The sequence below is a fragment of the Malania oleifera genome, chromosome 10 (genome assembly GCF_029873635.1).
Source record: "Malania oleifera isolate guangnan ecotype guangnan chromosome 10, ASM2987363v1, whole genome shotgun sequence".
In the NCBI taxonomy this organism is placed as follows: domain Eukaryota; kingdom Viridiplantae; phylum Streptophyta; class Magnoliopsida; order Santalales; family Ximeniaceae; genus Malania; species Malania oleifera.
In genome coordinates this window covers 36,269,078-36,282,665 of record NC_080426.1, presented here as the reverse complement: position 1 = coordinate 36,282,665, position 13,588 = coordinate 36,269,078, and the positions used below count along the sequence as shown (strand labels likewise).

Sequence of the window (13,588 nt, the reverse complement as noted above, 5' to 3'; positions counted from 1 at the left end):
ATTATATAAATCATGATACTGTAATAATCTGTAACTGCATGAACTGTATTTTTCTGAGATAACTGTAAATCTACATGTTATGGTGCTGTAAAACTGTAAAATCAGAGTATTCTGAAAGATATTGTAAACGCATTTTACTGTCTATATATTCTGTAAAACATATTTCTGAAAATACTGTAAAAACATGTTTCTATACTGTATCCATACTCTCATGCCACATAATAATTTAAAATATTTTAACATCAATAATAAATTGTACAAATTTTTGCTCTGAATAATAATCTAGTAAAAACATAAACTTTATACTGAAATCATACTAGATTTTCCTAGCATAGCATGTTTCCTTTACCAAACTGTCAAAAAGCCCTTATTGTATACTGATCCTACACCCGCAGGGCTTCCTATTCCATACCCTGAAAATCACATTTACCGAAAACGAATATCAATATTTCTTGACCTACATCATTTCCTACAATTGCCAGAAAGTCAAAAACTAAATAAGAGACCTTACCCTGATTTTGGGGAGAAATTCGACTCAATCCCACCGACGATCCGCCCCAGCAGACTTGAAGAGAACTCTATCAGGAGCGTCGTGGTGGCCTCAAATCGTCGATCTGACGACTGACGGAACCGAAATCGAAGAAAAAGGGAGGAAGAACCGTCCATGAGAGAGAGAGAGAGAGAGAGAGAGAGAGAGAGAGAGAGAGAGAGAGAGAGAGGAGAGATTGACGCCAAAAATTATCTGTATAAACCAAGTTTAGGCTATTTATACTGTAGGCTTCGTCGATGAGCCACATCACCTCGTTGACAAGGTCAAGAGACAATTCGTCGACGAACCTTGCCCTTCGTTGACGAATTTCAGAGTTGCTTAAACATCCTCTCGGTATTTTCTCGTCTACAAAGCTCGCCCTCGTCAACGAGGTCCTGCTATACCCTCGTTGACGAAGTCTGCCATCTCCTTCTGTTTCTTTTTCCATTTCTATCCCTCTTTATTATTTAAATATCATTATTCTTCGGGTCACTACAGAATAGATATGAAATGATTATTTCTAAACTGAGTGGGGTCAATCCCAACACGTCCGTGACATTGAACTGGACGTGTTGGAGCTTACGATACCCAAAAACTCCTCCCCGGGAGCTTTTGACGCACTTAGAAGTAAAGTTAGAATACAAACAAACTTAGCAAATGTAGTGGATTTAAGCACTTAAGTGTCCAAGTTGGGCATACGATGTCCAAACTGAGTTGAGTTAGTCCTGAGACATCCGTCACTAATAAGGAACTAATAGTGACGAATCTTCAAATTCGTCACTAATATTGGGAAATAATTTTTTTTAAATAAAAGAAGTATTAGTGACAGTTCCCAAATCCATCTCTAATAAAGGGCTAATAGTGACGAAATTGAACATTCATTACTAATATTGCGAAATAATTTTTTTTATTTTTTTAAATAAAAGAAGTATTAGTGACGAATCTTCAAATTTGTCACTAATATTGGAAAATAATTTTTTTTATATTTTTTTAAATAAAAGAAGTATTAATCATAGTTCCCAAATCTGTCACTAATAAGGGACTAATAGTGATGAATCTTCAAATTTGTCACTAATATTGGGAAATAAATTTTTTTATTTTTTTAAATAAAAGAAGTATTAGTGATGATTCCTAAATCCGTCACTAATAAGGGGCTAATAGTGACGAATCTCCAAGTTTTTCACTTATATTGTGAAATAAATCTTTTAATATTTTTTTAAAATAAAAGAAATATTAATGACGGTTCCCAAATCCGTCACTAATAAGGGGCTAATAGTGACGAATCTTCAAATTATCACTAATACTGTGAAAATAATTTTTTTTGAAATTTTTAAATAAAAGAAGTATTAATGATGGTTCTCAAATTCGTCACTAATAAGGGGTTAATAGTGACGAATCTTCAAATTTGTCACTAATATTGTGAAATGAATTTTTTTTTTATTTTTTTAAATAAAAAGTATTAGTGACGGTTCCCAAATCCGTCACTAATAATGGGCTAATAGTGGCGAATGTAATAGTGACAAATGTGAAGATTCGTCACTAATATTGTGAAATAATTTTTTTTTTTTTAAATAATAGTGGTGACAGTTATTTAATCATCACTAATAAGAGTCTTTTTAGTGACGGATTTAATTCATCACTAATACCCCAAAAATCGTCGCTAATATTTTCCCGGGATAATTTCTACGCGAAAAATATTTTCCTGCAATATTTTTTGGTTTTTAGTGACAAAACTATTAGTGACGGATTCAATTTCGACACTAATAGTTTCGTTACTAAAAATCAGTTTTTTTGTAGTTTTAAGAGCTTTTTACACATTTAGAAGTAAAGTTACAATACAAACAAACTTAAGAAACCTAGTGGTTTATGCACTCAGGTGTCAGGGTCAAGCATACGAGGTCCAAACCAAGTGGAGTCAATCTCCACACATTTCTGACATTAAGCTGGACGTGTCGGACCTGAAGGTAACCAAAAAATCCTCTCTGAGTGAAAATTATGTATTTAGAAGCGAACTTAGTTTCTTAGTTGATTTTAAGCACTCAAGTGTCAAAGTTGGGCATACGAGGTCCAAAACGAGTGGGGTCAGTCCTGACACGTCCATGACATTGATCTAGACATGTAGGAGCTTACGGTGCCCAAAACTCCTCCTCGGTAGCTTTTTACGCACTTAGAAGCAAATTAGAATCCAAACAAACTTAGCAGACTTAATTAGTGGTTTTAAGTACTCATGTATACAAGTCAGGCATACAAGGTCCAAACCGAGTATGGTCTATCCCGATTCATTCGTGACATTGAGTTGGACGTGTCAGAGCTGAAGGCACCCAAAAAATCCTCCTCGGTGGAAAATTATGTGTTTAGAAGTGAACTTAGTATACTTAATTGATTTTTAAGTACTCAGGTGCCCAAGTCGGGCATACGAGGTCCAAACCAAGTGAGGTCAGTCCCAACACGTCTATGACATTGAGATGGACGTGCTGGAGCTGGTGGTGCCCAAAAATTCCTCCTAGGAGCTTTTTACGCACTTAGATGTAAAGTTAAAATACAAACAAATTTAGCAAACTTAGTGGTTTTAAGCACTCAGGTGTCCAAGTTAGGCATAGAACGTCCAAACCGAGTGGGGTCAATCCCGAAAGGTCTATGACATTGAGTTCGACGTGTCGAAGCTGACGGTACCCAAAAATCCTCCATGGGATCTTTTTACACACTTAAAAGTAAAGTTAGAATACAAACAAACTTAGCAAACTTAATGGTTTTAAGCACTCAGATGTCTAAGTCGGGCATATGATGCCCAAATTGAGTGGAGTTAGTCTCGACAAGTCCATGACATTAAGCTAAACGTGTCGGAGCTAAAGGTACCCAAAAAATTCTCCATAGTTGAAAATTATGCATTTAGAAGCGAACTTAGTAAACTTAATTGATTTTAAGCACTCGGGTGTCCAAGTCGGGCATACGAGGTCCAAACCGAATGGGGTCAGTCCCGACACATCTGTTACATTAATATGGACATGTCGGAGCTGACAGTGACCAAAAAATCCTCCTCGAGAGCTTTTTACACACTTAAAAGCTAAATTAGAATGCAAATAAACTTAGCAAACTTAGTGGATTTAAGCACTCAGGTTTCCAAGTCAGGTATATGATGTCCAAACAGAGTCAGGTAAGTCCCGACACGTCTGTGACATTGAGCTCGACGTTTCGGAACTGACAGTACCCAAAAACTCCTCTCCGAGAGCTTTTTACGCACTTAGAAGAAAAGTTAGAATACAAACAAACTTGGCAAACTTAGTGGTTTTAAGCACTCAGGTATTCAAGTCAGGCATACGAGGTCCAAATCGAGTGGGGTTAGTCCCAACACGTCCGTGACATTGAGCTCGATGTGCCGGAGCTGATAGTACCCAAAAACTCCTCCCCGATTGAAAATTATGCGCTTGAAAATTAACCTAACAAACTTAGTTATTTAAGCACTCAAGTGTCCAAGTTGGGCATACGAGGTAGCCACCGAGTGGGGTCAATTTCGACTAATTAAACTTAACTATTTAAATTTGTATCATTTTTTGTTTAACTATGTATGATCATTCTTGCTATCAAATAATTTTTACTTATAGTACATACATATTCAAAAATTGTATACTAATTTTTTGTATAATTATTACTTTGTAGGGTTTGTGAGCTGTCAAGAAACGATGAGAAAGATGTCGAGCACTACAGTCTGATGCAAGTATTTTTTTTTTTTTTTTTTTGTATTTTTTGTTATCTGAATAGATCATGTATATATAATGTTTATGAACAATTTATTGTGTGTGTGTGTGTGTGTATGAAGTTTTATAACATTTTATGAAATTTTCATTAATTAATTCTAGTTCAATATTGTGTGTCCGGAAATTTAATTACAGGTTTTAATAGGGATTAAAGGGTGATTTTTTTAAAAAAAACAAATATTTATTTTAAAGTTTTAGTGATGGTTCTATAACCGTCACTAAAAGTGGAGATTGTGACGATTAGTGACGGATTCCCAAACCATCATTAATAGTAGTTTTTTAGTGACGATTTTGAAACCATCACTAATATTACGATTTTTAGTGACAGTTTTCAAATTTGTCACTAATAGTATGACTTTTAGTGACGTTTTTCATAATCATCCCTAATAGTATGACTTTTAATGATGGTTTTGTAAATTCATCACTAATACATCAACTCATCACTAATACATCAACTTTTAGTGATGACTTTCAATTGATAAAATGTGTCTGTTTTAGTGAGAGTTTTAGACTTTTAGTGACGGAATGAAACGGTCACTAATGCTCCATTATTAGAGACGATTTTAAAAACCGACACTAATGATTAGATGTCACCGCTGTTTTAGTTACCAATCCGAAACCGTCACTAAGTCGTCACTAATAAGTATTAGTGACGGTTTTTTAGTATTAGTAACGGTTTAAAACCGTCACTAAAGGGCTTATTTTTTGTAGTGTCACTCCCATTGTGACTCAACCCGCTTTCCTTCCTATCCCTTATCTATTTTCTCTTATCTCTTTTACGTGACTCTTGTAATGACTCTCATCTCCCGATGATGAATAGTAAGGTTGCTCGATTTAAACATCCAAAAAGAGTTGAATCTTAAAATTAAAAAAAAAAAAGTTGCATCTTTGACAAATCTAAAAATGTAGGTTCTCTTAATAAAAAATATTTTACAAAATTCTACTAAGCACATGCAAAAATAACTTTGACCGACGCACTATGTTTAGAACATCAGGTTATTGTCATTGGAAAAAAATTAATACAACATGCTATACATCTCATTTTTTTTCCCCAACCTATACAAAAGCTTTCTGTTCTAATTTTCCCATAGTTTCCCTAATCCACAAGCCCATTTTCTTTAATGGGCTTCACTTCACGAGGGCCAATTCCTATACAAGCCGGCCCACGCCGAGACCAGCCCACTAATCCCAAGCGAAATCGCGTGGTTACAGAACGGGTTGGGCTCAATATCCGCCACCGCAATCACTAAATCCGCCACGTTGGCCGCCACCGCCATCAACCTCATCACCCGCTCCGCCCTTATCTTCCCCACCTCTGCCGCCACCCCCTCCGGCGCCGCCGTCTCGAGCCTCCTCTCAGCCCTCACCCCCTCTCCGATCAGCAAAAAGTCTGAAACGATGAAGAAAACGTACCCAAAAGACTCTCCGAACGCCGACACGAAGCTCATTCGCCTCGCGAGCTTCGCGTCCAACGCACCGACTCGCGCGAGCCAGAGGAGGTGGTCGAAGAAGAAGTAGACCATTTCGCCTGCGTTGGCGAGGACGGCCAGGAGGCGGAGTGTGGGGGTGGGGCCGGGGTTGCGCCTGAGGGCGTTGAAGCCGGTGAGGAAGCGGCCGCTGCGAAAGGCCTTGCGGCTGAGGCCGGCGGCAAGCTCGAGCTGGCGAGCGCGGTGGGCGAGGGCGGGGCGGGTGGCGAGGGCGTGCCAGTGGAGGAGCTTGGAGACGTACTGGAAGGTCTTGACTAGCTTGTCGATGCCGTCTCTCTTGGCCAGGAAGACGACGAGCTTGTCGACTGTGTCATTCATGGTGAGATGGATGAGGGTTGAGGGTGGTGGTGTTTGGGTACGTATGTGGTTATGTTAAATTTTTTTGGAAGGCAGATGAAGGGGAGCCACAAATTGGAACTGGATTTTGGATAATGCATGCTGGGAGATGTGATACCTATGGATGCTTTGAAGCTTTGCTTAAATTGGGCCCGTTTTTTAAGAAGTTATCATTAATATTGGATGATTTTTTTTTTTTTTTCAAAGTTTTGGTTTATTATAAGAAAAATATCATTACTTTTTTATTTTTTGGAAAAAAGATATAGATTTTTCTTCAAAAAAATTATATTTTTTTATAAAATATAAAAACATATGTGAATATTTCCATCAATCTTAAAGGAAATCTTTGAAATTCTTCAAACCTAAAGAAAGATCTTTAAAATTTTAAAATTTCAAGAATATGAAAAAATCAAAATAAAAGTATTCAAAATATATTTACATATATCTAAAGTTATATCAATCGGATATTATGGAACCGTATATCTACAACTATATCAATAGGACATTGTGGAACCAAAATTGATTTAGCAAAGAGGAGTGCTTTTTACAAAACACAAAATACGAGGATAAGTCAAGCTTGGTGATGGTCAAGTACTAAAGAGCACCGACAAGAGAACGAAACATAGTAGAGTCAGAGTACAACTTTCCTTCGGCTGAGAGGTGTTGTCCGACAACAAAAGGTGTAGAGATAGGCTTTGCATCAATCATTAAAGCACGTTGCAAGAGATCAAGGGCATATTTTGTTTGATTGAGAAACAAACCTTTCTCATCCGATTAAACTTCAACACCAAGAAAATAATGAAAATCACCCAAATCCTTCATGGATAATTCCTTAGAAAGCCTAGTAATAAGGGTTCAAACCATAGAAGGATTACTTCCAGTTATGACCACGTCATCAACATAAAAAAGTAGATAAACAGTTCCAAGTGATGAGTGATAGACAAACAATGAGAAATCTGCCTAATTAGAAATAAACCCAAGTTCAAGCACAAAAGAGCTAAAGTGATGAAACCAAGTTCGAGGGGCTTGTTTCAAGTTATAAAGAGCACGCTTCAGACGACACACATGCCGATGGAACTGTGGATCCGTATTGCTCGGCGATTGTTCCATGTACACTTCTTCATTGAGAAAACCAAGTAGAAATGCATTTTTAACATTTAACTAATGTAAACGCCATCCAGAAGTAATGGGCAAGGACAAAATAATTTTGACCATAGCAGGGCGCAAAATAGGGTTGAAAATATCACCAAAATCAAGACCATGAATCTGAGAAAATCCTTGAGCGAGAGGATGAGCCTTATGGCACTCAATAAACCCATTAGAGCGAAGTTTGGTTTTGAAGATCCAGCGACATCCAAGCACATTATGTAGTGAGCCGAAGAATGATAACATTTTAATAATAAGAGGGAGAGAAAATAGATACAGAAACAGAAGGAGGCCGTAGCACTCATCGACGACATTACATTTTGAAGATAATATTAAATAATCATAGTTGTGGGAAATCGCCAAGCTTCATCGACGAACACAGGGTTTCGTCGACGAAGGCTTCAAGGATTTCGTCGACGAACACAGGGCTTCGTTGACGAGAAAATACCGAGAGGGGTTCTGAGGCAGCATGAATTTTGTCAACGAATACAGGGTCTAGTCGATGAAATTTGTGAAGGACTCGTCGACAAAGAACGGGTTCGTCGACGAAATCCCCTGTTTTATATATATACAAAAATCCGGGAATTATTTCATTTTTAAGAAATCTCTCTCTCTCCTCTCTGTCTCTCTCTCTCTCTCTCTCTCTCTCTCTCTCTCTCTCTCTCTCTCTACGACTCTCTCTCCCTTCTCTCTTCATTTCCGGCCCCACCAATCGCCGGATCGACGATCCAAAGCTACCACGACGCTCCTGTTAGAATTCTCTACAAGTTTGCTAGAGCGGATCGTCGAGAAAACGAAGTTGGATTTCATCCCAAATTTAGGGTAAGGTCTTTTATTGAGTTTTTGACTTTCTGGAAGTTATAGGAAATGATGTAGATTAAGAAATACTGATGTTTTGTTCTTGGGGATTGCATTTTCAAGATGTTGGATTAGGAATCCTGCGGGTATAGAGCCAGATTTTTATAGGGGCTTTTCAAAGTTGAGGTAAGGGAAATATGCTATGCTAAGAATTTTTAAAGTTATTAGAGAATTTATAAACATATATTCATATCAATTTATTGTACAGTTTATGTAGAATATGGGTTAAATGCTTGTGTGGCCTGAGTAGATTTTCATGAGATAAAGAATTTATATAGTTTTGTAATGTATCATACTATACTGAATACATAGTTATTGACAGTACATACAATTTACACAGTTTTTCCAGTATATGGGTTTATACAGAATATATAGATATAGGTTTATATTCACAGAGAAATGTATATGCTTATATAGCTTTTATATGAATGGTTTCATGAAACAGATATATACATATATCCATACATGTATACAGATATTCAGAACAGTACATATATACAGTGTTATAGCATGCCACGTTTTCCTATTACCATAACATACAGAACATACAGATAGAGTATATATATAGAATACATAGATAGATATACAAAGGTAGCATCAAGATGCTACAGATACAGTATTTACAGTACAGAAAGATAGAGTTATGGTAATTTTGGAAGCATGATGAAAATAGTAAAAAAGTATATATGTACATATGTATATAGTATCAGATCCCTGAGGAAAGATACACAGACAGATACAAATTACAGAGCACAGTACCGTTGCTAGATACAGATAGAGTGCAACCACATATCTCAGATAGTATGTGGGTACCGTCAGCCGTGTTCGGAGAGTATGCAGCTCCCTGGTACACTGGGTTGAGGGGGCCAGTTTGACGAGGTAGTAGCCAGTCCCAAGCTTAGAAGAGGATGCAGTTTGGTTGGGCTAAGGTAGTGTAGAGTATAATGACTTATCTAGATGGCCGACCGGATAGAGCCCCGCCTACGGGCCACACAACCCTGTCATGAGGGTTCAAATCATGACGTACAGAGTCCCAAGGAATAAGTACAGTTATATCTATATGTATACAGTTTTACAGTATATGATGAGTATAGTATGATATTATCAGTATGAAAAGTAGAAAATACAGACGATACAGTACATTTTAAATTGAGAAAGAAAGATATGTTTTATAGATCATTTATTGCATTTCAGATCAGTTGCTATTTTTAAGTATTCTTAACTTAATTGTCACACGCTAGCAATAGCATATTTCCACTTACTGAGTGCTGACTCACCCTATTAATCTAACATTTTTCAGGTGAGCCAGTGAGGCGAGCAGATCAGGCTCGCAAATAAAGTGTAGCTCAGATCACCCTAGTTATAGGGTGAGTTTTTGTCAAAGTGGTGTATGTTTTTGGATAGATGACACTGGAGGGACATTTTTGTATGGTCTGTATATTCTGGATTCTGGTATTGTACAGTTTATGTATAAATGATTTTATGATTTGTGTTTCCGCTGCGTAGGAATGTTTATTGTATATATTTCAAAAAAAAATGATGATAAAAATTATGAGAATTTTGAGGTCGTTACACATTATGATTTTGAGGACGAGGAACAAGAACCCACGTGTCATTTTTCTTCAAAGCTTGAATTTCATCATCCATAGCCGAGAGCCAATTAGGGTGTTTTGTAGAAGATTTAAAACCCCTAGGCTCTTTAAGAGCAAGAAGTGTCTGAAAAACCTAAGAAGAAACAAAACAATATTCATAGCATGATATAACCGCGGTTTGAATATACCCGCTTTACCTCTAGTAATAGTCAAGTAGCTGAAAGTGGTCACACGAGGAATTAAAGACACAGGTGGAGGAAGAGGTGAGTCTGGAGCTGCAGAATCCGAGAGGGGTTCCACATGAAGAGGAACCTTGGGATCAAGGGAAGGATCCAAGGATAAATGCGAAGAGTCACTGCAAGGCAAACATGGTGAACTCGAAAATGAATGAGAAGAACCAACATTAGAAGAGGTAGACACACAATCCTGACAATTGGAAAACTGAGTGTAGTCAATGTTGGACTGTAGATTTTGCACAAAGTCACCATGATAGGGAAAATTATTCTCATAAAACTGCACATGTCGAGAAACATAGACACGATGTGTCTTGCAATCTAAGCACCTAAACCATTTTTGAAGGGTACTATAACCTAAAATGACATAAGCAGATTTTGGAGACAATTTATTAGGTAAGTAATCTCTCAAATAAGGAAAGCAAAGACGCCCAAAAGTGCGAAGCATAGAGTAATCTGGTTGCTTACCAAATAGGAGCTCATAAGGAGTTTTGCCATCAAGTGATGGTGACAGGAGTTGGGTAATGAGGAAGACGGCAGTAGAGAAGGCTTCAACCCACAAAGAGAGCGGTACATGCGCATGGAACATAAGAGTAAGGCAAGCTTCTGTGACATGACGGTGCTTGCGTTCGATAATGCCGTTTTTACTAGGAGTGGGAGGACATGTCAGACGGAGCATAATACCACAATAGTGCAGATGAGAGCGAAATTTATTTTTAGTAAATTTGGTTCCACCATTGCACTAAAAAATATTTTATTTTTTCTAAAAATTGTGTCTCAATGTACCGTTGTAAATGGATGAAAGTATCAAAAAATCATAGTTTTATTTTAACGGAAATATCCAACTAAATTTGGTATTATCATCAATAAATATTGCATGGTATCTATATATCCTGTAAAAGAAAGAACTGGTGACGAACCTCATAAGTCACAGTGTAAATGATTAAAAGGCATGGCACAACGTTCATCATTTAGAGAGAAAGGTAAACGATGGCTTTTGCCAAGTCTACAACTAACACAAATTTCAGAATCAATGTACACCAATTTATTACTGCAAGAAATAGATCATAATCTAGAAAGAGAAGCAACAGTGCGATAATGTGGATGATCAAGGCGAGCATGACATAAACGAATAGAGGCTCGCGATGAAGAGGATGTCGTGGACACAAAAGCATGATGACGTTGATCCAACACGTAGAGACCATTTTCACATCTTTTGACTCCTAGTACCGTTGTTGTGACCTGATCCTGTATGGTACAACCAAAGGAAGAAAAGGTAACAAAACAATTATTGTCTTTAGTAATCTGACTAATCAAAATAAGATTTTTCTTAATGCCAGGAACAACTAATACTTTTAATTGATAGAAGAAGAGGATTAGACGGAACAAGAGCTGAAATGGAACCAATATGAGAGATAGCTAAAGATTGACCATTTCCAACCCTGACACGTTCATTACCAGAGTAGATAGCTAGTTGATCCACACCCTCGGTATTACTGGTCATATGGGATGTTGAACCAAAGTTAGGGAACCATTCAGATCCATTCAGATCTTGAATCAAGCATGTAATGACCCCGACTCGCCACATGGGCCCATAGTGCTACTTTAGTGACGTTTGTGTACCTAATACCTTATCCATCATATATAAAGCACATATATGCAGCGAAAATAAAATACAAAATCCTCAAATTACATTACTAGAGTTCTATCTATCCTTATACATAAATATATTCATTTTCACATAATTACATACCATAAAACTAAACAAAAATATTCTATTTATAAAAAAAAAAAAATCCTATGCACCCTATTAACTCCTCTCTCTCTCTCTCTCTCTCTCTCTCTCTCTCTCTCTCTCTCTCTCTCTCTCTCTCTCTCTCTCTCTCTCTCTCTCATGTCTTCTATTATAAAGATGAAGGTTGTGGCTTTGAGAAACATAAAAAATGTTTGGGGCTGCCTGCACAACTAGCCACTGTTACGGTCCTGAAGGCGCCTTGAATCTTAATTGTCGATGTAAGTTATAAGTAACGATAATGAATATGATGGGAATGGGTGCCGCAGGTGGACCATAGAGGAAAGGGGAATACATAAGGGAGAGGCGTCAATTGATGGCTTTTTATTGCCAACATTTTGAAAGAATGGACGAATCTTACATTTAGATTTGAGTGAATTTAAATAAATTTTAATATAATTTATATTACACTTTATCCAAATTTAATACAGTAACTTCAAATTTAAGGTCTCTCTTAATATATATAGAAAGGTAGAAGGGTGCTTGATTTGGAGAATGACATGGATGGGTTTATTTATATTTTTGGGAACCTTAACATGGTGAACAGAGATGAGAGATATTTAATTTTTTTTGTTTATGTTGGAGAGAGAGAGAGATTCTTTTTTCTTTTTTTTGTTGATGTTTGATAAAAATAAATATTACAGCTATTCAAAAGTTGGGAAATATTTTTTTTAGGCAGAAGTGCCTTCGATAAAATCAACATCAATTTAGCATAATGTAATGGATAAAGTAGTCAAACATGAAAGCTTTTCAATACCTTAGATTTGTACTTGTAAAGTTTAAGAAATTTTGATTGTTGTTCTTTAGAAACATCTTTGGTTAAAGTTTGAGACTTTTATGTTGAAAGTTTCTTATTTGAATTCTGGGAGAGGTAAGAAGGGATATAAGATGAATTTTGCTATATTCTTTTGTCTTATTATTATTATTATTATTATTATTATTATTATTATTATTATTATTCTTGTTGTTGTTGTTGTTGTTGTTGTTTTGGAAAGTAAAAGTTGGGCATAACATATTTGGTAAATAATTTTATTAGCTTTTAAAAGTCAATTTTTTTTCCAAACAAACTATTTTATTCCATTATTGTCCTTATTTTTAAAATTTGTATACATTATAAAATTTTCTGCTCATTAATTATATTTACTAAAAATACATAACTATTTTAGTTATTTTAAATACAATTAAGCATCCTATAACTTTTTGACCACTTAAAGTCAACTTTTTCTTCGTAATATTTCTTTTTCACTAAGAAACCAAATAATTTTTACAATAATTTCAGTTAGTTTCTTTTCATTAGTTTCTTTTAAAAGTTCATTTTCAAAGGTGATAAGGGGAAGTAGGACAAACTAAGCTTTAGAATGGCAGAAGGGCTACCTCTAACTTGTTTGGTAACTCATAAATTGTTTTAGAAGACATGTTGCAAAATTTTAAGAGAGTAAATATGTCCACATCATGCAATGATAGGGACTAAGCAATTAAAAGCTACGAGGGACAATTGCATGAGAAGAGGTTTCAGGCAGTATGCAAGAGGACCTTTGCTCAGCACAAAATTGTCAACGATTTGATCAAAATGTCAACGTTTCCGTTGATGCAAAATGTAATTTGAATTTGGGGGATTGTAGATTGGACTTATCTAGAGGTGTTTCCTCCAAGGGATAACTATTGATGTAGTTTAGGTTTACTAAAACTTTTCTATAGGCATTAGATAGTTATATAAACATCATTATGTAACCCTAAATTGGATTAAGCTTCAAGTGAGTTCCAAAGATTGCAGCTTTGACATTGATCATAGTGAAACTGAGGTTGCTGCTCCCATGGACGTAGACTATTACCGAACCACGTAAATCTTGTGTGTTCTAG

General features: G+C 36.3%; 1 protein-coding gene across 1 annotated transcript; it reads right to left on the bottom strand.

Moving 5' to 3' along the window:
- Positions 1-5,171: 5,171 nt before the first annotated feature.
- Positions 5,172-6,217, bottom strand: LOC131166118 (peroxisomal membrane protein 11B). The gene has a single exon (XM_058124414.1). It carries the CDS (start codon positions 6,087-6,089, stop codon positions 5,418-5,420), a length of 672 nt encoding a protein of 223 aa, XP_057980397.1. The 5' UTR covers positions 6,090-6,217; the 3' UTR covers positions 5,172-5,417.
- Between the last annotated feature and the right edge of the window lie 7,371 nt (positions 6,218-13,588).

What these genes read in the sequence shown, in the direction of transcription:
- LOC131166118 (XM_058124414.1), bottom strand. Translation starts at nt 6,089, where the DNA reads ATGAATGACACAGTCGACAAGCTCGTCGTCTTCCTGGCCAAGAGAGAC.